This window comes from Rissa tridactyla, chromosome Z, assembly GCF_028500815.1.
Source record: "Rissa tridactyla isolate bRisTri1 chromosome Z, bRisTri1.patW.cur.20221130, whole genome shotgun sequence".
NCBI lineage: Eukaryota > Metazoa > Chordata > Aves > Charadriiformes > Laridae > Rissa > Rissa tridactyla.
In genome coordinates, this window is record NC_071497.1 from 49,676,235 (window position 1) to 49,703,947 (window position 27,713).

General features: G+C 38.5%; 1 protein-coding gene across 2 annotated transcripts in view; it reads right to left on the bottom strand.

Annotated features, from left to right (window-relative positions):
- FOCAD (focadhesin) overlaps window positions 1–27,713 on the bottom strand; it is a 118,227-nt gene that overhangs the window by 9,427 nt on the left and 81,087 nt on the right. For both annotated transcript variants that reach the window (XM_054185048.1, XM_054185049.1), the window contains 15 exons: window positions 26,156–26,248; window positions 23,760–23,848; window positions 21,605–21,646; window positions 18,925–19,033; window positions 17,954–18,070; window positions 15,847–16,085; window positions 14,657–14,746; window positions 9,807–9,954; window positions 7,717–7,836; window positions 6,633–6,755; window positions 5,725–5,802; window positions 5,264–5,335; window positions 4,998–5,100; window positions 3,770–3,850; window positions 2,475–2,603 (listed from right to left, as the gene is read on the bottom strand). In XM_054185048.1, the coding sequence (XP_054041023.1) occupies window positions 2,475–2,603; window positions 3,770–3,850; window positions 4,998–5,100; window positions 5,264–5,335; window positions 5,725–5,802; window positions 6,633–6,755; window positions 7,717–7,836; window positions 9,807–9,954; window positions 14,657–14,746; window positions 15,847–16,085; window positions 17,954–18,070; window positions 18,925–19,033; window positions 21,605–21,646; window positions 23,760–23,848; window positions 26,156–26,248 (1,633 nt within the window). The remainder of the gene's footprint in view (window positions 1–2,474; window positions 2,604–3,769; window positions 3,851–4,997; window positions 5,101–5,263; window positions 5,336–5,724; window positions 5,803–6,632; window positions 6,756–7,716; window positions 7,837–9,806; window positions 9,955–14,656; window positions 14,747–15,846; window positions 16,086–17,953; window positions 18,071–18,924; window positions 19,034–21,604; window positions 21,647–23,759; window positions 23,849–26,155; window positions 26,249–27,713) is intronic.

A 27,713-nucleotide genomic window follows, 5' to 3' on the forward strand; every position in this document is an offset into this window, starting at 1 on the left:
CATTTGTTCACATGTTTCTACTCTTCCATGTACCCCATGTTCATATAATATGTCACAGAACAGAGGTTAGTCACTGCTACTGATGTGGGTGCTCGGTTGCGGCATTCTCCACGTTAACACGCAGGAGGACCTTACTGTGCATAGAGGTTATGATGATTATGGAATCCTTATTGGTTTCTCTTTAAAGACCCTTTAATGACTGGTACAGCCAGTTTCTTAATAGAATAACTAGTCATAAATATGTTGAAGAGGTGCTTTGAGCAACAGCATGGCTTCCATCTAGTTCATGATTGCTACTGCAACATTAAGGACAAACAATTTAACTATTATACTAGCATTTGACCCATTAGACAGAAGATATATTACTGTTAAATATCAGCATAAAACTTAAATAGGTGCTTTAAAAGTTAAAATGTTCTTTCGGTGACAAAAGTGGCAATCTATATAGTATGACTTTTTATAAAGTTCACTAACAGAGCATGAACAAAGCAAAGATTTAAGAGCCTAGCATCAGGCTCTTTGACATAAAATATCTTATACAAGAAGTTAAGTGATTTGCAGAACTCAGGGTGAAGTTGTAACAAAAAACTTTGGTAACCAATTAAAAAATTCTCTCTCACTAGCTTGGACTGCTAAGGCACACATTATGATTTGCCTATGACTTTTCACGTCAGAGCACTATTGAATAACAAACAGGTACTACTTCAATCACGTTATATGGTTTCTGCTCAGCAACAACTGCAATAACCCTCTAAGCTGGGCAAGCAATATGTTGTCTTCAATATGTTTAAAGATGAACATATCTTCACAGTCGACTTTGTGAAACATTTAATGGTCATTAAAACAGTCGTGAATTCTCAGACATGAATAACAGTGTCCTAGACAATCTGAGAGATTGGAGCTCATAGGCCAATTTTCATAAAAATATTCATGATACAGCTGTTCCAGAAAAAGCGTGTTAGTGCCACATTTCTAGGCAGACTGTTAGATCATAATACAACTGTTCTGCATGATACTTTCTAGCACAACGTGACTATTGCTCATTAGCACACAGTAAGATCTATTTCTGGATGTATACATAATCTAGAGAAGGTTGTGCAACTTCCGCAACCCTACAGAAGGACAGTGAAGAGAAATTATGTATAAAAGTGTAGACTATGATGCTGTCTGAAGTCAATAAAAACATAGCCACAAAACCAAATGTACTGTTTCCTTTGGAATTCCCCTGATTCACAAAAGTAAGACTCCTAAGTGAAAAACAGGAATAAAAAAATCCCCCATACATTTAACAAGTTTCAGCTATTCATAAGGTTGCACACAAATTTGCATCAGCACGGACTGGAGATCAGTACAGGAAATTCTTTCACTTATTCTTACAAAAGACTTTACAATCAATTGCAAGAACACCAAGTAAAACAAGTTGCAGGTCAAGTATAAGCAAAAATGTTTAATATGTAGCCAAATCTTTCTGTATCTAGGAAGTAGTTGTTTCTCATAGGACAGTTCAATGATTTCTGCTGCTTATACAAGCACTTTGTATAAGTAAAATAAACACCAGAAAGAAATAAGAAACAACCTTCCATATTCTGGGCTCTACAGCACATCAATTTAAACACAACAGCACTTGCTCAACCCAGTTGTAAAACAATCTGCAAGGCCAGCAAAAACAGTTACATAAATCAGGAGAAACAAAACTCAGTGGAATCAAATAAAGGAATAAGGAACTTTACACAGTAGGTTTTTTGGGTTTTGTTCTTTTTTTCTTTTAAGGGAATGAGTTTGAAACTTAGACACTTATATGAACCCAACCAGGCACCAACAGGTATTCTGAGTAGAAAAATATACAAGCTGTCTTGTATACTTCAGGATCAGGAACACAATACTTCAAGATCAAGGCTACTCTCCCGCATGAAGAAAAAATGCCGTTAGAAGCTCTGACAAAATCAGGATCATGATGGTAAAAGGGATATGCTTTCCTCAGTAATTTAGTAATTAGTGTAATCTCAGTGTAATTTAGTAGAAAGTGTATTTCAGACTAGCGATAGCTAGATGAACTGTAGAGCAGTTCAAACTTGTGATAAAGCTGCCTGCAGCCTCTGACACAAGCACTGGACCAGCATTTAGTGGGTACTGAAAATAAGACACAATTAGTTCAGTTTCACGATGGGCTTTTCTTACTGTAAATAGTTCAAATGAAAAATTCGGTCCAATTTTACCACTGCTTTAGGGAACTTCCAAAGTCCTCAGTTCTGATCTTCTCGTGACTTTTCTTGAGTTAAAACAAATTGTCCATATGGTGATCACAAATATATGCTTGCAAACATTAAAAAGTTGGTCTTGAAAGCATAGTAAACACTTCAGTCCCTGCAATAACTTCAAGCCCTGAAGCGGCCTCTAAAGTTTGTGAAAGTTGTGTTAGTAAAGAAGTCTTGTGACAAGTAGAGTCACTAATAGTAGAAAACTATGAATCTTACCAAAGTTTAGTCTCATCAAAGGAGAAAGAATGGATGCCCAGTTTACAGGTGGGTACTGATGGCTTTCTCCAACTAATGCAATGGGTGCCAGTGCTACTTTCACCAGCTCAGTTGGCACAGATTCAGGGCCTACAACAGAAGATTAAATCACAGTCTGAATTTTATATACACACACTTCGCTAAACTTCTCAGGAGAAAAACGTTAATACTGCACTGAAGACCAATGCGTGGTGAAATGCTAAAAAGCATTATAAAGTTACTGTTATTTCTCTTTGTATCTGAGAATCGTGTATCTCTTGTTCATAATCAACAGTTGTGTTTTTAACATTAATGTCCTATCAGAAAAGGCTTTTTGTTACTGATAAATAGAAAATTTCTGGTTCCTTCCCCTTGAACCAATTTATAAGTTATTAAAGATATTCCTCATCTAGTAGGGTAGTATTTTTTGCACTTGTTAGTAGAACAGCCAAGTTTTCTGACACTGCTCTTCTTCCCCATCCTGGAGGGGCAGGCCACAAAAATTGTCAGACAAGTGCTAACCTTTGCTACATAATGTGTTACTTAAACTCAAGGAGTTAACTCAGTTAAAGTCCTCCTGGAGGCAAGGACTTTAAAAATGGGCTTTTAAAGTCCTTTTTAAAAAAGGACTTTAAAAAAACGGGCAATTTTTACCTCCTTTGAAAGCAAAGCCTGGTTCATAGGACAGCAGTGAGCTCACTTAGCTCCACACAGGAATAATCTCCTCTGCTTTATCTCCCTTAAGACTGTACTCCAACCTATCTCTCTTTTAGTAGCGCTCCTCCTGCGACAGCACACTTTCTTCAGGTTCCTTTGCATTTATCACACATAGCAGTAACCTCTTTGAATATCACTTTGTAACAGAGAATCTTAACCTAGGATCACTGAAATAAGGGGCGGCATAAAGTTGGCCTGATGAATGAGTATTCCTGAGGATACATGCTAACACTTAAAGTGATTTGACTTTCATTCCCCCAGAGAAGATACATCATCTCAGAGACACAGAGGGACACAGACATAGAGCGAAGGGGAAAGGGAAAGGTTTTAAAAAGTCATAAAAATTCAGTGGAGAAAACTAATGCCCCAACTACACAACTGTACTTTATCTTTTTGAGTGCTATTCAATTTTTTGTTTAGAGATTAAATATCCCACATTAGTGAAGTTCAAATTAGTATTTAGAAAAGTTCTCTAAGTAAATAAGAACGGGTTATTAGGATCACCTTTTACAATCATAACAAATTTCCTAGAGGGATACTGTAGTTTGATCCCTTCTTACCTTTCTTTCCACTTTCAATGGCAAAGTCAATGGCTGCCCTGATAAAGCTGTTTTCAGGCAAGTACCTAAAATCTGGCGGAACTGTGAAGACAAAAAGACTGTTTATATACTAAAATAGGCCAGCAGCAATTCTATCTTCTAACTCCCATGTAAATTCAAAGGCCAAACTGTATGTTTGAGATAACTGATTCTGTAGATTACTAAAAGCATTTAGACCACAAGATTATTGATAGATGCACTGGCCTTTCCACTTTAAGGCAAGCTAAACATTTGTGTTGGTGAGAGGGAGCAGGTCTGAAAAAACAAATTAAATGACTAAGTAAAAAGCTCTCAACAAGAACTTCCTTAAAATATATCAGCCACTGCAAGTCAATATAAAAAACCTGGTAAGTTTAATACAACAGAGACATTCCATATCCATTTAACTTCAGGAATATATTCCAAGATTACCCAAAATTAGAAACTCCAAGAACATTTCTTCTGTGATGAGGAAGTTTATCTACATTTTGTATTATTGGTTCCCAACTTGGCTCACGCTGAAGTGAACAGTTTCCACTTCATTAGTTTCCTCCTATTACTGGTATTTCATCCATGGTGTAATCCTGCCTATATTTTACTGACGGATATTGAAACAAAACCAGAAGGTAATGATGTATCAACAGAATACGAATTTTTGTTCTAATTGCTATGCTGAAACAGCACAGAACACTAGTTTTTTTTACTTCAGCTAACCAGAGAAGATCTCTTCTAGAAAAACACTTTTGAAAAGTGAGCTTCCTCTTGTTATGGACCAGTTATTAAGTGTCGGGCTTTTTTAGACAGTGGGAAGTCCTAAAACAAAGAGTAGATTAAACAGTTCTAAGACTGGATAATGTAGATGTCAAGCACATATGCCATATGCAGGGTAAAACGTCTTTACAATTTATTCTATAAAAGAATACAGACAGAAGCAATATATAAGTTTGACCAGAACAACTTGGAACCTTACTTAGATACTACAAGTAAAAGCAGGTGGGGGCAGGGGATCCTATTTAGCACATGGGGTCCTGCTTCATGTTCCAACCTTTAGGTCTGGCACACAGGACCAGGCATCTCCAATTCAAAGACTGTCATGTCATTTAACAGGGCTGCAATGTCTTGCCTGTATTGTCTAAGGTGTCCCTTGCTGCCTTTTTAGCTTGGTGCTACATCTATATGTTCTTTAAGCAGCAATAATAAAGCATCTTACCAGATGCCCTGTTCTGGGTAGAAGACAAACAGGACATATGAAGGCGTCCCAAAAGCCCCGCTGCATTTGTCTGAAGGCCAATCTGCCCTGAAAAACTGATGATCTGTTGAGACAATAAACCACCAAGTTAGACAAATTTCCTTACGTTGCCTCATTCAAGAAACACAGACATTAGCAGTTCCTTTAAACAGATTTGGCCTGTTTGTGCAAAGTGTCACAGTACCTAGTGCATTATTCAACGCAGGAAACAGAGGCTACCTTCCTACCTGTGTAAGGGTTCTGATGACTTCGTTCAGCTTACTTTGAAACTGGGAGGACTGAATGCTCTCAGATTTCAGCTGCCAGAGGAAGGGAAAAAAGTATAATGTGAATTTTATAGGGGGAAAAAAAAGAAACAACAAAACAGAGAACAAGTACTGAAAAGACAGATTACAGTTGCACACTTGCCTTTTTGTGTGGAGGAGAAAAGAAGAAAGCCTATGTGGCTTTAAACTTTTCCCCAGTGGCACTGCACACGGGCAATATGATGTGAAAAATGGAACAGACCCCATTTTACACATTGCAATTCCATCCTGCTTGGTTCCTACCCAACATGAGCCGCTATTGCATAGCTGGGATGCCCTGGTATATAACCACTACTGTAAGGATGCAGAGGATGTCATTTCATCTTGCCTTCTAGCCAAATTGGTAGAAGAGATAAAAGTACCATCTGCTTGCACGTTCTCACCTGTATCATGCCTCCTTCAGAGCCCACCAGTGCAACCAGCCCATTGACAGCAGCCAGACGCTGCATTGTTGGAGAACCCTGGAAATGTAATTCAGGATCAGTGAGTCAATGCAATCAAACAACACTACTGTAGGACAAAACACTTGCTTGTTCCAATTTAAAATCCATGACTGCTATCACTTGTACATTCTTATCCCAGAAACCTTTTCAGGACAGACTCCAGCATGCTGGGTATTTATTCATCCCCCTCTTGCTGAATTCAAGTCTTTATATGGAGCTTTCCTTCTCTCCCCCCCATCTGAAATCATCATGCCTTTCTCCCTGACAAAACACCTTTTTGTAGAACCATCTGTATTCCACAAAATATGCCATTGCAATTCAACCCTGAAACAGTTTCTTTACTGACACTTACCTTCAGCTGCAATCTTAATATGTGAATTTAGAGTTTGATTTCAAACACACCATTTCTGTTACAATGGGATAAGTCAAAACTATTATAACAACTAAGGCACTATAATCACCATTCTTTTAGTGTAATTTTGATAAGTAACACCTAACTTCACAAAGCATCTTCACTTAATAATCTAGATTTTATCCTTGGATATTGTTGCAAATTATTAAAGATGCCCAAATTAAGATCTCACTGATAAGCATTTCCCATATATCATCCAAGCAGAGGAGAAAGTTTCTTTTTCCTTTAGCAAACAGCCCAAAAATATATTTTTACTTCCAAATATCAATCAAACAGCATGCTCAGATAGTCCTAACTTTCCCTAGCATCACTCCTGCAGAAGCAAGGAAAATTATATCCCTACTGTTCATTTAAAATCACACCCACCCTGAAAAAAAACCAAACAAACCCAACCCAAACAAAAAACAACCCAGGATATGAATTCAAACTCCTTTACCTCTGCAAGCACAATTTTTATCCAAGCTGGCATTAGCCTGTTACTCAGGTCTTCAGCTTTTCCATGACCACAAGCTGACAAGCCATGTACTATTGCACCTAGAGCTAAAGCAAAACTGTGGGTCTGTAAGGTGAAAAAGACAGATTAAAAACCAGATTTTGCAAAGGATTCTGTATTCTTTTTAATATTGATTATTGAATTATTACTTAAATATTTATTACTTCCTCATAATTAGAAGAAATGTCTTTGTCTAAAGTACTGGGTCCTTTCTTATTTCAAGTATCTTCTTATGTCAAGTGACATAGGATTTTCTGATATTAAATGCTGATCTTTGGCACACAGATTGCTCTCAAGCCTTTATTTTAGAACAGACTTTCTGATACAAAGATAAAAAGGTGTAGGAAAGGTAGTTTGCTTAGACTTCCTATTTTCCAGATAAACATTCTAAATAGTTGATTAGTGTAATAGCAGGCTTTGATTCAAAATGGTTGCTCCTCCCCCCACTTCTCCACCCCTCCATCCCCCCCCCCTTTCTTTTTTCTGGCAAGCATTTAACAAAAAAGATCACACACTGAAATATGGAGATTACTGTTGGCATTTTTAGAGGGTAACCCTAAGGCACTAGGGATGAAACAGACACTTGGAAAAAGCTGTGGCTGCGGTTATGATGAACTGTCTGGTAGCTACGGGAAAGCAAAAATTGAGAAGAGCACAGTATAAGTATTTTCCCACCAAGAAAAAGAATCTAAGAAACACATTATAAAAGAGACTAAAATTGGCAGGATGCAGGGACTAAAGACACGAAGAACTCAAAAGTACCGATTTCCCTTCTAAATGCAATCAAACATAAATCTGTTTTTATTTCACTGTCTGGTAATTGCTATGCACCTGTAGACAATGAATCAATGGATCAAGTGGTAGTCTTGGTAATTGCATGGTATGCGCAACTTGCTCAATGTTAGTTAATGTTCAAAGTCGATCAATATAGCTTTCTTGAAGATACAGTCTGGGTAAAGCAGTATTCAATATTAAATAGATAAGAGAAAAACAGAACTGAAGCAAAGCCCAAACACTGAATTATGACCTGCTGATTGTTCTCCACTAAAGTCCGTAGCTTGTTCATGGCCTCCTCTGCCTCAGTTGCTTCTATGATTCCAACACTGAAAGCAGAGACACAGGAACAGGCCACAGAATAGGCAAGTACCTGAAAAAAAAAATATTAATTCTGTTAACGACTGTCTCTTCAAATTCACTGTAGCAGTGTGCACATGGAGCAATGTGCCAGCACAATAAAAAAGCCATGACATTTTCTATTCATACTTTCAGATGTTTATTCCCTCTTTGAAAGATTCTTCATTGATGCTAACATTAAACAACTAAAGCTTGGAAAGTACTTCTGGTTTTATGCAGGTCAAAGTCCTGATCTTCCACACAAATGCAGTTACTCTTCCCAACACAAGTATCTGATAATTATTTATGTTAGCGTAGACAGCATGTTGTGATCACATCAGGCCAGAAGACAGTGCATGACACTAGCCTCACGTCCTTGCAGAAGATTCCCAAGTGACACTGCCTTTTTGCTCTTCAGCCTTAGACATGGAGAGGAAGGAAATGAAGTCTGCACTTTCAACAAGGCAACTGTGACAACTGTTTAACCTCCTCCGTACCAAACCTAAGCAACAGAACACATGACTATAAGGGAAATAGAGAGCACCTACCTACTGTGCAGGACTGGCAACAACTTGACTAAAAGAGTACGTAATACTCAGCTTGTAGAGCAGCTTGCTGCAGCAGGCTAAAGTTACCTCTCAAGTACAGGACTATATCCCAGCCATTTATACCTCTGAAAGAAGCTCTTGTGCATCCCATAAATACGGTAGGATTCATCCTGGGGTGCCAGCCAAATTTTACTCATGTAATAATCTGTACAACTCCTTACAGAGATTTTAATTGAAAAGGGTAGGTTTTGCTTCTCATCCCAAACTATCGCATGATGCCTTTCATCTCAGTAGTTGCTGTATTGAACCCAGTTTAAGTTCAGTAAAGCACTTTGAGATCTCTGGGGAGATAAGTGTTTCCATAGCTGTAAGTCATTTTAGCGCATGAACCAGAAACTGCAAAAGGCTAATCCCCAACACATATGTACTGCCAAAAAAAAAATTAAACTCCATAAAAGAAGACCTTTAATAAACACCTCTCAGAGCAGTACCAAGAGGGGAAAGAGAATAATACTACCACTTTCTGCTAACTTGCTTAGAAAAAACAAAGGATTATGCAACTCAGCTGTTCAGCTGCTGCAGGCTTACATACACCAGGTACACAGCGTTGCTGTTTTTGTGCAAAACACCTGCTTATTCTGAGTCTTTTTTTTCTGTTGTAAACTCCTCCAATTTCACCAGTTTTCCTTCTCAGGTTTTACCTTAACAAGGTTATAGAATTAGTGCGTGGACGATGTCAAAACTTACTGGATGTATCTTGGCAAAATAAATTGAAATCACAGAACAGTAGGGGTTAGAAGGGACCTTTGGAGATCATCTAGTCCAGCTCCCCTGCCAAAGCACGTTTACCTACAGCAGGTTGTACAGGAAGACATCCAGGCAGGTTTAGAGTCCACAACCTCTCTGGAAATGCATACTCAGACTTAGCAGAGCTCAGTTTAGGTGTTCAAAACACAGTTACAAAGAGAACATCAAATGGGTCAATAGCAGCATTCACAAGTGCAAGATTCACATTAGCTAGTGACAGCAGCTTTCAAAAAAGGAAACAGAAGGCTTGTTGAAGGAGGAAGTATTAGCATTAGGGTTCTATAAGAGCAACTTGCTCTCTGCTTTCTAGTAGATCAGATGAGCAGTAAACAACTGGATATAAGAGAAACCCATATCCACAGTTACTCAGGACCCAACTTTTAACAATTTAAACTGAGGTTAATGAATTAAAGAAGCACTTTAGAGAATTATGTCTGTTATCTTTTCAGGATGTTATACAGCATTTTCAGGTTATTCTATTATTATTGTTTTCTTTAGTAAGTATAAAACCATGTATTGTGAAAGAAATAACAGAAACTAAGCATTCCAGTACTAAAGATATAAAGCTTCAGTAATAAGTCCATCGTTATTAAAAGAAAGTCAACAAAGTAAAAGGAAGATTTAAAGTTTGTGATAAAATAGGCCATACCTCCTGGACCCATCTGCTTTGGTCCTCACTGCTGTCCAGGTATTTGCAGAGTTTTCGCAATGAAGTAGAAACATGCACTCGCGATTCTGTTTGGCTACTGTGACTCATAAGTGAAAGAACAAGTCCTACTCCCAAAATACATCCAGTGCTCAAAGAGAAGACAAAAGAAAAAGGATTAAGTATGCTTTGGCTGCTCTGAACTCTCTTTTCACCCCAACATGTAGGTTGCTGAGCAGAAAGACCTTTTGGCCTTGCCTGATAACTAGCCCTGTGGACAATTACTTACCATAGTCAATTTTACAAACGGTTTCTATTTCACACATAGGTGATGCTTTTTGGGAGACAAAGGATGAAACACAAGCATAAGAAGAAAACATGCATGTAAAATAATAAATCCTACGTATACAGCCTCATTGTTCCTTCTGCCCCTGAAGAACTAAGAGCCCCATCAACAAGCACATCTAACTAGTACGATGGAAGTATGGATACAAACTTCTACATCTGATTTATACTGATATCCTAAACTCTGATATCCCAGTTCAACCTACTCATTGCAGGTCTGCTGGCTGTATTAGGGTCTGTCGCTTTCAGTTTGCAAAAATAATGAAATTAGTGATTGAGCCAGAGGGTGGCTAAGATGGCTGTACAGATTAAGGTAATCACTTGCGTTTCAGAACATGAGTGTCAGGTATACATTCTAACCCATATGTATTAAAATATGCACATGCAACAGCGGACCAGCTACAACAGGGCAGACATGTCCAGCACAGCTAACAGTTTGATGCTGAGGATACTTAAAATTGCAACAAGACGACAGGGCAGCCGGCACAAACAGCTTCATGGTCTCTGCCTTTTTCAGATTTGAGCAGAAATCCCATTCTGAACCAGAGGACTCTTACTAAATTCAGCATCTGTGCTCCTACAACAAGTTTCAGGTCATCAGTCCTAATACGGAAGAGTTTTGTCTGAAAATTCCCAAATGGTTCTGTCTGCCAAAATGAGATACTAAAAGCATAGCAGATACTCACTGCTCTGACGTGATCTCTCAATGGCACACAGACACAATAGCTTAAAGAAGCCACTCTCATCTGAAGATGAAGATTTTTTTCCCCTTGTGCATCTCCCTGAGCATGCCCAACGAGAGACACTGCATGTAGGGAGCAGTCATATGAACGTGGCTAGGTCTTAGGCATTCTTCTAAGCTTCTGCTATCCGACTTCAAAATAGGAAGAGTTACTGCTTTTACTCAGCTAAGTAAAAACTAAAGTTCTGAGAATAACTTCAGTCATATTTATAAGGTAATGTTTTTCAGTAACTGGGGATGAAGATGATGAGCATGGCTAGAAGACTTGGGAATGGCGTCTTGGCAGTGGTGTCTTCTTTTTCCCCACAAAAAAGATGAAACAACCCTTTGAAATCAACATTTTTAAGTAACTACCATATCTGAATTCATGAACAACCAACAAAATAAGGACATTGCTTATACGCAAGAGCTCTATACACAATTGTACACTACTGCTCATTGACAAAAACACACAAAGTTCCTAATTAGATCTACATTTTTTTAATGTTATTGACTCTTTGCAAAGACCCAAAACATAAGTGGGGACTGAAGTAAGAGCAAAACTTCGACCCCCCTCCCACGCTTTTTGTAACTAGCAATTGTTTTCACTTGGGCATGTTGTTTGTGATCTACATAAAATTAATATTTAAGTGCACTTCATCCACATGATATCCCAGATTTCCCAGCTTGTTTTAGGTGTTTTACTGCCTGTGCATCAGACAGACTGCACTATTGTCATGAATCATCTTTGAATATACTGTCATTTATCTCAATAATGTAGTGTACAGGGCAGTACAGTCCATCACATCAAAGAATGATGGACTTCATGAGCAAATCATGAAACAAAATAAAGGTTTGTATTTTAGGATGAAGGAAAACAGGTATTTTTTTTTTAAGGGCCAAATCCCCAAAATATTGAGGTCAGTGGAGTTTGACAGGATTCTGTAACAACAATATAAAAGTTTGATGACAGTTTTGATCAAAAATGCTTTAAAGTCAAATCAAGCAGCCATTGACCTTGCAAAAAACTCCATAAAAAGCAAGTTAGTTTAATGTTCCACACAGCAATTCAAAGGAAGGCTACTCTGTATTTCAAGTTTCATAACAATTTGCTCTTTACCACATTTTTACTCAACACATATCATCATTTATAATTTGCCCAATATTTATTCTTACTGATGCAAGCTACTTCTGCCATGCAACAACTTTGTACAAAAAGCCACATCTGCAAGGGTCCTGTAGAATTCATTCTCAATATGGGAAATGTAACAATGCAAGCCAGAAAACTCTACTGCCCCTTGGTATTGTCAAAAACGTTTTACATGCAAACCTTTCAAAACATCCGAGTTAACCCAATCTTCAACACATGTTTTTTGTTGTTTGCAGGAAGGTGGGGGGAAAGGGGGGGAAGCAAAACCTTCCATATGTACTGCTATGTTTGTTATCCATATGCAGTACTATTACAACTGAAACCCTGCCTTGGAATTTTTTTTTTTTTTTAAATTATTTACTTTTTTTTCCCCAGTACACTGAGGTTGATCTCACAAAAATCTACTGACTATAATCTATGTGAATAACTGGAAAAGTTAACAGCCATGAATGTACACGCTTGCTGAACCTATGCCCTATCTAAGTTAGGTTTGGGAGGAAAAAAATGAGCTGTTACAGAGCTTCTGTAATCAATAAGCCTGACAAAATCTAGTAGCATAAAGAACTGTCTAAAACACCTGTCATTCACATTTTCCCTTAATGTATATACTGAAAAGAGATGTATCAGTATATTTTAAAAATACACTTATTTCAGTTTCTCTTTAACATAAAGGCATATTTAAGGTCTACAAACAGACCTCTTCATAATGTCCGAGTGTATTCCATTTAAAACGAGGAGCAACTGCAAAGCTCGTAAGGCTCTGCAACCTATGAAACTCTTTCAGTTAAAAACTGAAGAGGTATCATATTAACATGCTTAACTATCTGAAATGTTTCTTGCCCTATAAAAGATTATGAGTTTCACTTTTGGGTTTTTTTTTTGCTTGTGTGGTTATGACAGATAAAAGAATACTGACTTACAAGCATTATTCTCACAGTGACCTTTTCTGAGAGGAAAGTTTAGAGTATTTTATGCAACATAAGAACTTAAGTTTTTATGCAACATAAGAACATAAGTGGAAGCTAAAGCACCGGATCAGGCAAAGATTCTCACTACTTATTGAAAACAACTGTTTTCCTCATTCCTTTTACTTCCTCCATCCCCCGCCAATTTTAAAAAGAGAATTCTCCTAATTCAATGAAAAAAATGATATATAAAACCAACATTCCTATCAAGGCTGACATAATCAGTGGAGCATAGCTGTGCGAGCTCCAGTTTGCATAGCCCATGGATTGATAAGCCACTTTCTCATCTAGACACTCAAGGTAGAAAAACAAAACAAGACTCAAAACTTCAGCCAAAATGTCTCTTTCTTGACAACATGCTTGTACAGAATTGTACAGAATCGTAAGTCATTTAGGTTGTAAAAGACCTTTAAGATCACTGACTCCAACCACAAACCTAACACTGCCAAGTCCACCATTAAATCACGTCCCTAAGCACCTTATCTACAGGTCTTTTAAATAGCTCCAGGGTTGGCGACTCAAACACTTCCCTGGGCAGCCTGTTCTAATGCTTTGCAACCCTTTTGGTGAAGAAATTTTTTCAAATATCCAATCTAAACCTCGCCTGGCACAACTTGCGGCTGTTTCCTCTTGTCCTATCACTCACCTTGCTACAACCTCCTTTCATGTAGTTGTAGAGAGCAATAAGGTCTCCCCTCACCAGACTAAACAACCCCAGTTCTCTCAGCCGCTCCTCATAAGACTTGTGCTCTAGACACCCTTCTGTGCACACATGCATATACTTTTTTTATATATATATACATATATATATATATATATATTTATGGACACACTCACTTAGAAGAGGTGGTACACAGAGGAATAAACCATCAGGAACATCCTGAAATTCAACAAGCACCAACTCACAGTCCTGCACCTGGCAACAGAGAGGCTGGGACCAGAGAGGCTGGGCATCAGCTCTTGGGGACAGCCCTGGGCGCTGGTCAGACATGCACCCAGACAGTGATGACAGCCAGCAGTGCTCAAGCAGCATGAACAAAAGACAGCCATCAGAGCCAGGGTAAGGATTAATCCTCTACTGTGTGTTCACCAGCACACCTGGAGAACTGCTCTGAATGCAGGAAAGACACCAACAAAACTGGAACAAGTTAATGGGAGGCTATCGAGGCTGGAGCCTTTGCCCTCAGAGAAGGGCCTGTAGGACCACAGCTGGTTCATCTGTGAGAAGGGATGGCTCTGGGGACACCCAACAGCATCTCTGGCACAAACAGAAAAGGACTGAGGAGATGTAGCTGGGCTGTTGCAGGGTGGGAGGCAGAGAGGCAGCAGGCACAAGCTGAAACATCAGACATTCACATGGAGATAGGAACAGTCCAAAAATGGAGCCAGGGCCCAGAGACGTTGGGCTGTCTCCAGTCTTGGGGGTTTCAAACCCTGACTATAAAGCCTTGGGCAATGTAGTCCAAGTCCATGGATGAGTCTGTTTTGGGGAGGGATGTGGACCTCCAAAGGTCTTGCCAGCCTGCACGAATTGGTAATTCTACAGAACACCCAGAACAGGCTGTGTCCTTATCCTATCCTTATACTCTTCTGTGTAGAATTAAGCAATCAAAGCATGAATTAAAAAGGTGGAGCTCAAAACAAGGTACCATCAGTAATGAAAGAAACTCACTTGTACTCCAGACTGGTGTCAAAGCAGCAGTCTTCCAGTGCATCCAGGGACTTCATTAGAACTAAGTTCATGTGTTGACCAGGTACATCACTACAAAACCAAAACAAAACAGAAACGAAGAAAATTACTAACACGGCTATACTCTTTAGATCATATAGGATACTAAACCTCATGCTAAGACTGAATGTGCCACTAAATACAATTCTTTTCTTGCTCTAGCAGGTTCTCATACTAGTCTGTAAGCAATAACTATATGACTGGTCATTTGTGTCAAGTTCATATAAACGTAATAAAAACAAATTCAGACCTTAAGTCGCAACCATTATTGCTACAACACTCAGAAAGAAACCCAGCACGCAGGATTTGTAAAACACACCTGACGGTAGGAGGAAGATACCGATACAACATGATCTCAGCTAGACACCAAAGCACAAAGATTACAACAGTGTTTTAACAAAGGCAGGTATGTCAGAAACATTAGCTTCACTCAGCAAATTAACAACTGACAGCCAAATCTGTTTTATATCTGTGCTCGTACACCAATTAAACATTTATTATGGGTGTATAGGCAGACAGAATCCCTAGAAGTCACGAAGCTGGAGAAGTATAAAGTCAAACCTAGTTTTTACTTTCCTTGGAATCATCGGAAATTTGCAACTGAGGCCACCCCTTCTGTAAAGGAGGCATTTTCTACCAACTTCAGAACATTTCTTTTCTGCCAACATAGCTATAACAGCATGCCTTAAAGACAGCTCATTACACTACTTCTGTTGTAGCTCTAGCCCCATATGTGCAACTCACATGATTTAAGTGGACACTATCCAGTGTCCAGAGCACCACTTCCCAAGGAACCGATAAGAACTGTGAATTATTTTACTGTTAAGTCTCATAGGGCAGCTAGTCCCCTTTAAAAGCATGTGTGTGGTTCTTCTAGCTGACTGCTTTGCACATGTACTTTAGGATATTAGGAAAATTAATCATTCACCCTGAAAGAATGGCAAAATATCTGGGATAGCACTGTGGGGGGGCGGTGGTGAAGACTGATAACTAGAGACACCTTTTTAGAAATGTTGCAAAACCTCACATTTGCCTGTGACTTGTAAATACTTTAACTCCTCAGAATTTAAGGCCACACACAGGAAAAAGAAGGAAGTTATTTACACACCTACAATACGTATGGTAATCCTTACCTGACTTTTTCTTCATACAAACGTGAGATAAACATCCCCAAACCAAGGCCCATGTGGATTTGAACAGCTTGAGACTCATCAGCATTTGGTTTCCCAGGTAACCTGTCAGTCAGCATATTCAGGACCTCCTCCACCTTCTCCTTGCATGATACAATGAAAACTGGCACCAGGAGAGACAAAGCAGTGGCCGCACAGGAACGAGCTATAATACTAGCAGTATTTTCACCCGAATAGGATTTCTAGAAAAACATAAAAAATAATTTTTTTTTTCTTTTCCTCTTGGGGGAGGGAAAGAAAATTCCCTTCCAGGTAGTAACACTCAGTGCTTTAGGAATTTAAAATAAATACCTACACAGCAAACAGCAGCACAGAGGTATTGCAATATGACAACAAAGAATCGTGTAAATACGCATAGAATTGTGTGTGGTAACTTTTCCATTTGCATTACTTTGTAAGCAGCTTAAAACTAAGGTAATTCAGCATATCATTTCTAAGTGTAAATAAGATTGTTAAGTATGAAACTGTAAGCAAAGGATAATACAGGATGCAACTAGAATTTAATAACTAGTCTGCAAATAAATACATTGGTTTATTTCAGTTTTCACCTTCCTTGTTAAAATATCCAGCAGTGTGATCAGAAGGGCAAACAGAAACCACTAACCATGATGTTAATGTACTTCTGTAAATGTAACACACCAAGAATTCAGTGAGCTGGAAAAAGCAATACATTAGAAGCATCATACCTAGGGTGACCACGTATCATGAGGTCTTGTAAGACAACCAGTAGAGATGCTTTCTAGAAGAAAGATCTCTTACAAAGGTTTTTAACTCCTTTCCATTTTGAAAGGTAAAATCCATACAGCTACCTCTACTTGTAAAGCAACAGACTGATTGTAATACCCTAATGTATATTTATCAACCTCCATGTGCAACTCTGAAAAAGAAAAAAATCCCATCAGGATGCAAGGCACTCTGCAAGACAGTGATTTCTACAGTGTACCGTAGAATTTTACAAGCATAAGATTTTTAATTTTTTTTTTTTAAAATATAGTGGATTTTAGAAATGAAAACACTGTCATACTGTTCCATCTCAAAACCACTTGTTTTTTTTTTTTTTAAAAGCACTATTTTTAAAGCCGGGAGTCACAGAATAATTAATCAAGAATTGCTTGTGTCAACCAAGCAGTTGAATCTCCTTATATCTGACCAGTCTAGTGTTTATTTAACACTACATTTGATTTGGTGACCTATGCCCCTATCAGTGATGACAGGGGTCACATGCCAGAGCTGATTCAGGTCCATCAGTAATTTTCAGCTTTTTGATGCTGGCATCTCATCTACTGGACTAAACGTAATTCATGAATGCAGTTAATAAAGTTCTGGTTAGAAAACATAATGATATATTAGCAGACTGGTATTTGGCCTTGTAGGACCCGAGTTCCCTTCTGCATTCATGACACAAAGAGTCTCCAACCTGGTCATTTTGACCACAGATAGTCAAGAGTTAGCAATACCTATTCCTTAAGGTCAATACTGAGCTTTCAGTCCATCTCTAGGTCCTACTTAAGAACTGCCTAATACTTACATGGCTTGAGAATTTAAGGCTGGTTATCACACTGCAAACACACATGATACAACTTCTACTGGCCCTCAGAGGTTCAAGAGGTACTGTAAAACAGTAATCACTGGCTCCGTAAGTACTAGATTTTGAAAAAGTATGCATTTCAGAACCCTAAAGAACGGCATCAGAATCAATCAAGAGTTTGATAGTGAGGTCTGAGGAGAGTCTGTTCATGTTAGGTTTTGTTTCGTACATACACCAAATATTCTAGATTTTTAAGTTGTTCTTTTTTTTGTTTTTAAAATTTCCTTCAATCATGTATCCTCACATGTGGTTTTTACTATTTTGGTAATAGAGACAAAAACTCAAGGCAAACCCAAATATAAGCAGAAAGCACAATGAAAGTAAAAGAACAAAAGTAAGAAAAGTTTTGATTCTCCTGTATGACAACTACTACAGGGCAAACAAACCCAGGAAACTCCACACTAGGAATGCCAGGTATGAAACACAGACGTATTCTCTTGTGTTTAACACCACAACACATACCTGGTAGAACCATGGGAAGACTTGACCTTTAGGGTGATAGCGGCTATTCACAATACTAAAGAGGGTCTCTGTGACCATAGAAATCCAGTGTTTTGTGGGAAGAAAATCAGGTTCAGTCTGCAAAAATCAAACCCAAATATTCATCATAATTTTTTCTTAAATCCTTTCAGGTCCTACCTGAACAGAAGCTCAGCAGCTGATGTTCCACTTATAATCCATCAGCAATGAGATGATTTTGTCACTCTTATGTACAACAAGTGGCATGATTTACTTGCCAATCCTGACCCTCCAGTCACCACTTTTAATCAGGTACTATTCAGTGAAAGCAAAAATGATAGTTGTTAAGGGAGCCTCACAACCACAGCAGGGGAAAAATAAAAGGGCTCTCTGAGTATTACCTTCCTTTCCTTGCAAGCCTTAGGTACCCTAAGCCTTCTGGATCAATTAGCAAAAATTGCCCATATCAGTGTATGCGTGTAACCTAGCCTACAACGGACACCCATTGATCTGAGCTTTTCTTTGGTTGATCGGCTGGTTTTAAGATCTTTCTTATCCCTGCACATAAAACTTGGACCATCCCAGCTGGTGAAAGATTATGAGATGCTGTGCTGATGCCAAAATAGGAAATGTGTCAAGTATGCTACTTTACAACACTTTACTGTAACTGATTAAGAGATGAGAAAAGAGGCTGGCTGGGTTTCAGTGTCCACTAGACCTCTATGTAATCTGTCAAAACCAACCCATAAATTTGTTAGCCATCACATTTCTTGTGAGAAGGCGCCTACGCACTCTTGACTGCTTTTGGTATAGGTGACACGGCAGTTACCAGATGGCATTCCCTGAGCAGGGTGAAATCTGAACTTCAAACTATGAAGTACTTCGCATCCACTCACCAGCCCCTCAAACACCTGGTCACATTGCTTCATTATATTCCACTAAGTGTAGAGAATGTCTTTGCAAGACTGACTCACCTCAGGCATCCCTTCAGTGTCTGAGGAAAGGCTGCTTTCATATTTGGCTACAGCAACTGCAAGACCAGTTAAGGCAAAAATAGAGTTTCCTTTCACCACTGGACTGTCTCTGGACAGAAAAAGGCAACCAGTTAAGAAACATAATAGAGATGCAGGCAACAAAACATGTATCTCAATGCAAGAAAGTTATGCCACAGGTGGTCCAGGAGGGAAGGCCTTTGCACCTAGCAACTTTATTGGGCTGTCTTCTAGCTCAGCAAAAGTCTATTGCATTTCACCTTCAGGAACTAGAGGAAGAATGGAGGAAAGAAGCATTTCAGTCTTTTTTTCTCTCGTTTGTCTTTTGCATAAAGCCTAGCACACACAAAGTTGTATAAAACCAGAAGCCTGCTTCCATTATAATGAGGACTGCCATCCTGCAGAGCGAGCAGCACTCACAGAAATGTACCAGCTGGTCTTCACTAGTATCATCCCTACACAGGACAATACAAAGAGCTCTTCAAACAGAGAATGCTAGACAGGCAGATGCCACTTCACTGCAATGGCATCTATTCAGCAGATTTAGCAGAGCAGCCATCACCGAAATTTCAGCTTAAAAAAAGTTTTGAATTACTCCCCTATGGTACAAAAACATTAACATCATGCAAAATAACAGGTTTCAAAGAGTACTAACTTCTACCACAGTGCAAACCTTTACTTTTAAGGAACTCAAGGCAAAAAAAACCCTGCCACCTAGAAATAAGAGAGAGAACATAACTGTGTTCATGAAAAGATAGATGTCACTATCCCAGTCATTCCCAGAAAAACATATTACAACATAATTCTGCAGGAACTCTCTTAGTTGTTTTACAATAGCAGCTGAACAATACAAATGTACTAGACCATTTACAATCTTACACTACACCAGTACACAGTGTACTACACTTTTTGCATCAGTCTTCCATTTCTAAATCTTCCTCAACTGTTGCTGTAAATATACACCTACACCACAAATTTAGGCATTTGTTTTGGATCCAAAGATCTCATTTTTCACAATAAAAATATTTTCTGATTTCTGGTTTTCTTTTAAAAATAAGACACACAGGTCTTAGTGGAATGTCATTACCTCTACTGTTTGGAACACTGAAACTACTTCCTTTCAGGTAAGAGATACCTACAACTATCAATTACAACTAAGTGCTTAGTTAAGTTCTTTAAAATCTCCCCCTATCTCTTACCTTAAATAATTTCTTAATCTACATATAGAACCTTTGATATTGTTGATCATCAACTCCTAAAAGGTTACATTTCATGGTGTACCTCAAACAGAGAGAAACTTCTAAATCTACACGCTCATGAAAGCTGGATGCTTTATGAAAGCTGGATGCTTTAAATTTAATGAAGGTAACCATCATCATCCTAACAAGACCCAGGAGGAAAAAAAGAGCAGTGCTACTCTTTGTTGAAAATATGGGGAAAATAACCCAGTATTTTCTTAAATGACAGTCAGTAAATGCAATTAGTTCTAGAGATGTGATCTACACACAAGAAATCCTTCTGCTGTTACCTGAAGAAAATTCACCATGTCCTCCCAAATTAGGAAATGCTTCTACCTCAACTAGTTTCGCTAATGAACTTCTATAACTGAAATCATAACTTTAATTCTGAGATACAGAATATGATACATTTAAAGTTTATTATTTATTTTTTCCTTTATTTCTGTTTTTCAATTACCATACCTTAACACAGGTATTTATTAAGTAGCTAAAATATCAAGCAGATCTTCCAATTTCATCCCTCTCTGACTCCTTCAAAATGGACTGACATGCAAGGAAATGGAACAGCTGGGAGTATTTTAAAATATCTGCACAACTATAAGTTAAAAAATGAAGAAGTTTAAACCTATATGGAAAGTCTTCAATTAAAATCTCCAGAACTCTCAACTTGCAAAAATATTTCAAACTCATTTTTTATACATTTATAAGAATACCAATGTTGAAGCACTTTGTGAGATTTCACTGTAACTCTTTCAATTATGACATCTTTATGATTTAAGATTGTCTAAGTATTTGTTCTTACGAGGATTCACTATTTCTGATGCTTTTGCTTAAGCTTGTGCAAGTGGCCAATTTCAGGTTAACCAAGGGCAAAGCATAACAGGAAGCTAGCTGCCAGCGGAGAGCAAAAGGAAAAAGTCAAACCACTTTAACAGCCTATGAAGGAAGGTTAGATAATTATTGCTGCCTGAAAGCCATGTGCTAATTCTAATAGCAAATGAACAAGCTTGTCATAATCTGAAAACATGTAAGTTCCTGTCTTTGGGGGCATCTGGGTACAAGAAAGACACCTTAACAGAAAGTGGGACAGTTTTGAAGAGCCCATTACTAAAGACCAGCTAACTTCTAGACAGATGAAGCTACATGAGGCAAACAGACAAAAAAAAAAAAACAAACCACAAAACGAACAGACTTATAGTGCATATAGCACTGCCCAGGCTTTAACCAAAAGAGTAGGCATCAGCCTTTCTAATAGACACAATCAGTGGTAAAAATCTCAAAGCACAAGGTGGGGGAAGAGCTCCTTTCCTGAAGTCATGTGAAATCATAATATTGGGAGATAACCAATTGCAGAAAACATTATCTTACATCTTCTGCCACAATAAAGAATTCATTCTCATCTGTAATAAAAGAGCAGTTCTTACTTGGAAGCACCTTTGATGACATCGGTCAACATATCTCTGACCCTGCAACAGAAACAGAAAGAATTTACAGCACATTCTTTGTGCTACAGCACAAACTCAGCTGATTTCCCCTTATACCTTACACGTGTCCATTCTAGTTTAAGAATTATCTCATCTATCAGAAGACTTAGCACAAATTAATCACAGGCATTAAAACCGCAGAAGTGCTTATGTACCACCCAACATTTCTTCATGCTCACGTGCACTACCGGTGTTTCGTAAAAGGCTCTTATTTGACTTCATACCACTTTTTGTAAAACACAGGTTCATGCAATAGCCATAAATTTGTTCTTTGAGCTGTTACACGTAAGTTTCCAGACCACTGTGCTATGTCTTAGTATACTAAAATGAAAATGTTTTACAATGGACAACCATAACAATTTATCCAACACCTACTATACTCAGGGAAACCATTTTGGGCAGTTATGCTGTTAGGAATTATAGTAACCTGAAACCATTTAAATGAAAGCCATAGGACTAGCTGCAATTTCTTACACATTACTGTAGCTGATTTATAATAGTCTGCGTTTGTTTAGTTTTGTATTCGTATCAAGACATAAGCAAAGATGCAGTGAATCTTCTATATTGCCAGGTTTTGTTGAAGAAAGAGATCCTCTGCACTACGACGCACAATACCATCCTGGCCATGGCTGTCATCCTACAGAAAAAGATACACTCCAAACACAGTTCCACAACACTTGATTAGAAGACTAAAAATGCATGCCTTGTAAAACAGGGCCATATGTTACAGGACTGAGTTACACTCAGGCTTTAAGAGAAACCTACTCAGCATTTCCTTCACAACCACACTGCTTTTGCACACAGTTTCAAACACACCTACACTAGAAACACTTACATCAACCTGGCAAATACCACTGCAAAATTGCACAGTATTTACACAAAAAAGCATTATCACTAAAGTTTATATCAAGCTGTCCACAATCAGGTTAAACCCAGTGCGCAACACAAATGCTTAACGGGTGCCAAATTTAGAGCCCTGAAGCATTAAGCAATTAAGGGGGAACAGGAAGAGACATGAAGGCTAATGCTGGGCTCTCAGTTCACTTACTGCTCTGATTTCTCTACTGCTAAAGGGAAATCTGTTAATTTTTGACACAGCTTACATTAACACTATTTAGGAAATACTGAGCAGAAATTGGTTCAGGGGAAACCTACAAAAGCAGCATTGCTATAGGCATTCTTCTCACCTGGAAAATGTTGTCTCTTTATACCCTATCAAAAAAGGGATCGGGCAGAACAACAACAGAAAATCGTGCCACTGATACATAAAGAATCTCTTCTACAATACCTTATAATTCTGGATCTTACTATGAAACCCTCTAATCTAGACTTAGCCGGAATAAAACAACAGACATAAACTTTGTATTCTTGTTGACTGGGACTTCGTAACACCTTTTTGACTGAAATGGGCAAGGGGCATTTTGGTTTTGTTTGTACATACTTTGTTCCCAATGCACTTATGAACAAGTACTGAAACAGATATTTATACTGTCCATGGATACTTAGTTCTTTCTCTCTGTGAAGCCTCTCACCTCCCACCTCATCCCCCTGGCCATGCACGTACATGGCTAAATCCTGACAGACTGAGAGACACTCCTCAGCTGACTGAAACAGCTGTGGAGAACATGGGTCAGGGCGTGCATCATATGCTTGGTTTTAAACAACTCAGTTCACTATGACATACATCATACCATGGCTTACATTTGTTTTATTAAGCCATTTTCAGTGAGACAGTTCACTTAGTCTCCATAAATAAGTTTTGCTCTTTGCATAACCCTTCTGCTTTAACATGACACAACCCAAATATAGTTTTTCATTCCTTTCAGTTGCTTACCTTACAAAGTTTCAGGCACTGTAGAGGGGAAGGTACCTGAGAATGCGTACATATGGGAATCCTCACAGACAATTACCTGGTAGTCTCTTTCTTCCCACCTGCCCCCAGCCTTGGTCATTGTATCTGGTGGTTTGTTGGTTTTTTTTCATTAGTTCTCATACAGTCTTCAAACTCGCAAAACTAAAGGCTTTGAAGTCTTACCCTCCTCTGCCCCCTTACTTGCCATTAGAAGTGATCAGGAGTAGACCGGGACTTCCTTACCAGAGCCAGGCTGTAAATTGTTTGTACTGCACCTCTTCAGGATTCTCCTTTCCATGTTTTAACTGCATCTCCAGCTCTGCCTGCCTCCCCTGCAGAATTACAGAATAAGTCAGAAGTGGATCTTACATGGCCCGTCATCGTAAGATTTCTTCAGAGAACATTTAGGTGGCAGATGCAGCCTTCCAGCCTTGAGGGTTACTTCATAAGTGAACTTAACTGCTTTTGATAGGGGATCCCATTGTAATACACAATATATTAAGTAAAAGAATTCATAATTTTTTTTATTCTGAGTGAGGAAAACAAGATGCAGATAGGAAAGGAATCGGCCACAGATGCTGAGACTTCTCCTTGAGTCCATGCAAAGAGAGAGGTTCCCTTGGGAAGAGGTACAACAAGGAAGGAATGAGATTCAGAAGCATGCTAGCTAAAATGGATTCTAACCACAAAACTTCCCTTTCTTGATTCATTACTTAAAGCAGAATTCCTCATTCTTTTCCTTTCTATGACCCCAATCTCTCTGTGACCTCCTACAACAGTTCTTTCTGTACCTTAAAGGAGATGATACAGATTCTGGCCTCTAACAATTGTTATCTAAACATATTAAGCAGCTTTGTTTTATGTTCAGTCTCCAACCAGGAGACAACTACAACTCAACTTATTTACATTGTCAGTTACTGCTCCTCAGTAGGTTATTAAGGCTTAAGTGAAAAATACAGGCACATAAGATTTTTTTTTCAGGTATTGAATGCTTGCAGTTTGGGTGTGCATAAAAGCCTGAGAATATAAGAGAGTCAATCCTGTAAATCCAGATATCGCTCAAAGGGTGACTCTCCACAGAGATTAAAGGAGCAGACACAACACACTAAAGAAGGCTGCATAAAAACTATGCAAAAACCCATTGCAATTTTCCCAAACACAAAAACATTGGCTTAAGTTCTGTACTAAATCAAGACCCGTAGGATCATCGTGATGAAGCTTACTTCAGTCTCAAAAACATGCTGAATGCAAAAATTGGCAGACGTGCTTAACCATGTGAGCAGACATAATAAAAGACAAGAGGACTTTCAGGTGTCCAAAGGGAAAAAAATCCTCACGTAAGTGTTTTGTCAAACTGGATTCTATGAACATCTGCCTCCAAACTGTAGAAACGATTACTATACTAGCTGTTCAGACATACTGAATTGTGTACTATCTAGACTACTCATCTTATACTGTAGTCTCTTTTGGCCGTCTCAGATGAAATACAGTATAGAAGCATAAGGAGTAAGTAAAGATACTAGATCTCAGTTTAAAAAAAAAAAAAAGAAGTCTCCAGTGAGGGACTCCATAAGCAACAAAAATAGGCTCCACTGCCCTGTAAAATGGCATGAAATCCTACAGAGGCTTTTAGAAACAAGTCTGGTAAATGCCAAGTTTCTCATGAAATCTGGCCTCAGAGGGGAAGCAGAATAGGAAAGTAATTAAATGCAAGCAACAATGTCCCCCTCTGTAGTTAAGACCTAAAATTACAATTTGAATAACAGCTGCCTGCTTTGTAATGGTGTTGGTTCTGCTTAGAATCTGATATTTTGCTGATGGCCAAGATAAAATTTGTTTTGAAAATGTCAGAGGAGCATATGTTTTGCTGCATAGCAAAACGAGGAACAGTCAAAGCTTCTAGAATTCTCTCAGCAACCTGAGCTGCGCACACTGAAAGCAGCTGATATGGCCTGGAAATGCAAACAAATAGCACTTCTAGTGGCACAAACAGAGCCTTCTAGAAGGCAGCTATTTGTTAAAAGTTTTTTAGATCACTTCTCTGTTGAAAAAACAAATGACACTACATTGCTCTAGATAACAGGTCAGATAATCTAATGAAAGAGAGGTTTTAAGATATAGCCTAAGACTAGATGATGTCTGAAGGTCCTTTCCAACAACCCCCATGATTCTGTGATTGGGAAGGGTGGAAAAATAAATCAAAGGACAAGTCCCTCAGTGTGACAGCATTACATGCTGGTTAAAAGAAACTCTATTTAATTAATTATTCCTCGATAGCTTCTGTCTCCTTTGTGATACTATTATTACAAAATTCCTACCCAAAAGAATATGTTAGAGCTCGAGCTAACATTTCACATTCTAAAAATGCTAACAATTGGCAAATTCTGCAACTTGACACAGGAACAAGACTGCAAGAACCTGAACCGTAAGCAGAAGTTAAAGTACTACAAAGTATCCCAGACTGTGCTGCCATTAAATGAAGACTCAATTTTATTTTCTTTTAATAAATTTTGTTATTAAACACCTCAAGCTTCATTTTTAAATTATTGTAACTTGCATGGAGCTCTTGCTGGTAGATATAAAACTCATACCACTTGAATGGGCATTCATGTGCACAATACTATGTACCTCAGAATTACCTGCAGGACTGCACTGTACGTTCGACTCATAAATCCTAACCAGGACTGTGGCAGCAGTATGGAGCGGTGCCATTCAGAAGGCTGAATGTTAACCTGTGCAACACACCAAAAAAGGGTAGAAGCAGTTACATTAAGTCTAACATATGCAGAATGTATGTTCTCCAACCTGGGATTTACAGGCAATCATTTGCTCACATCCACAGGACACTACACATGGCTGTAGGAAACTAAAAAGATAATTTACTTTGTTATCCTTTGTGTTTTTACCCACACCAAGTTACATTCAGCTTCTGTACCCAGGCCAGAGAAAACGCGTTGCTTCAGGTAGTTCAACGGATAATTGATCCCAGAAAAAGCAGAGGAATTCTATGTGGTAACAAGCACAACACTTAGTAGCACTGGTAGACAAAAATACATACATAACAAAGATGTTACTGCAGTTTGTGTTTGTCATAGTTTTTGTACATCTCAGGTGTTTCTAAAAGCTTTAAACAGACAAACAAATACAAGGAGATGACTACGTAGGTACAGGGGAGCTTATTCAAAAGGAGTTAGTATCCATGACTGGGGTATATACACCTATGTTCAAGTACATAGTTCAAACTTCCTTTAATGAAAGGAAGGAATTACAAAGAGTCTTTCTAGGAAGCACCAGTATAGAACTAACAGGAAGAAAACAACACTGCCTCAAAGACAGCTTAAAGAAACATGGAACAGCTCTCCCTGCTTGCCTCCAAATCTCACACAGGTATGACAGCCTCAGCTTCTCAACAGAATAACGCAGTCCATTACACAATCTGATGCATGTGCACAGGCCTTCCTCAGGCACCCAAGGATACTTCAGCAAGTACCATAGCAAACTGACTCAAAGACTTCTTCAGAGCATGTTGAAAGACAAAAATTAAGCCAAACGATCTCAGTAACAAGCCATTTTCTAGCCCTTGGTAGCTTAACAAAGCAATTATAGGAGTAGGTTAAACAGAATGGATCACATATTCAGCACCACCAAAAATGTTTTTTCCGGACATCAGTCCTGCATGATATATGTACCTCTCCCCCCACAATTCGCATGTTACACAATTTATATAAAAAATTAATATATTAATTCACAAAAAATGCATATCACAACTAATAAGAAGAGTCTCTATTTCCCTCTCTCCAGGACTGTCTTAATTGCAGCAACATTTTATTAAAGTAAAATAGGAGTTCAGGTGTCCTCTCCTTTAAAACTGAGGTGTTTTCACGACCCACAAACAACATAAGCTCCGTAATTAAAATGGTGGGTGTGCATTGTAATATCTCATCATATTCCATGGTGGACATACAGAATGGATTTTTCTTGCTACCATCCATTTATTTCTGCTGTCTGACTCCACCAAAATGATGAAAAAATGTCATTACAGACATTTGGACTCCATTGGAAGTAAGTTATTTAATCTCAGCAGTTTCCAGGGTAATCAGTTTTTAATAAAGGAAAGGCAAACATGTCAGGTTGAGGTGAGATGGCCAACACTTTCTGTTTCTAAATTAAAAGAATATGTCAGACTCCCGGAGTTAT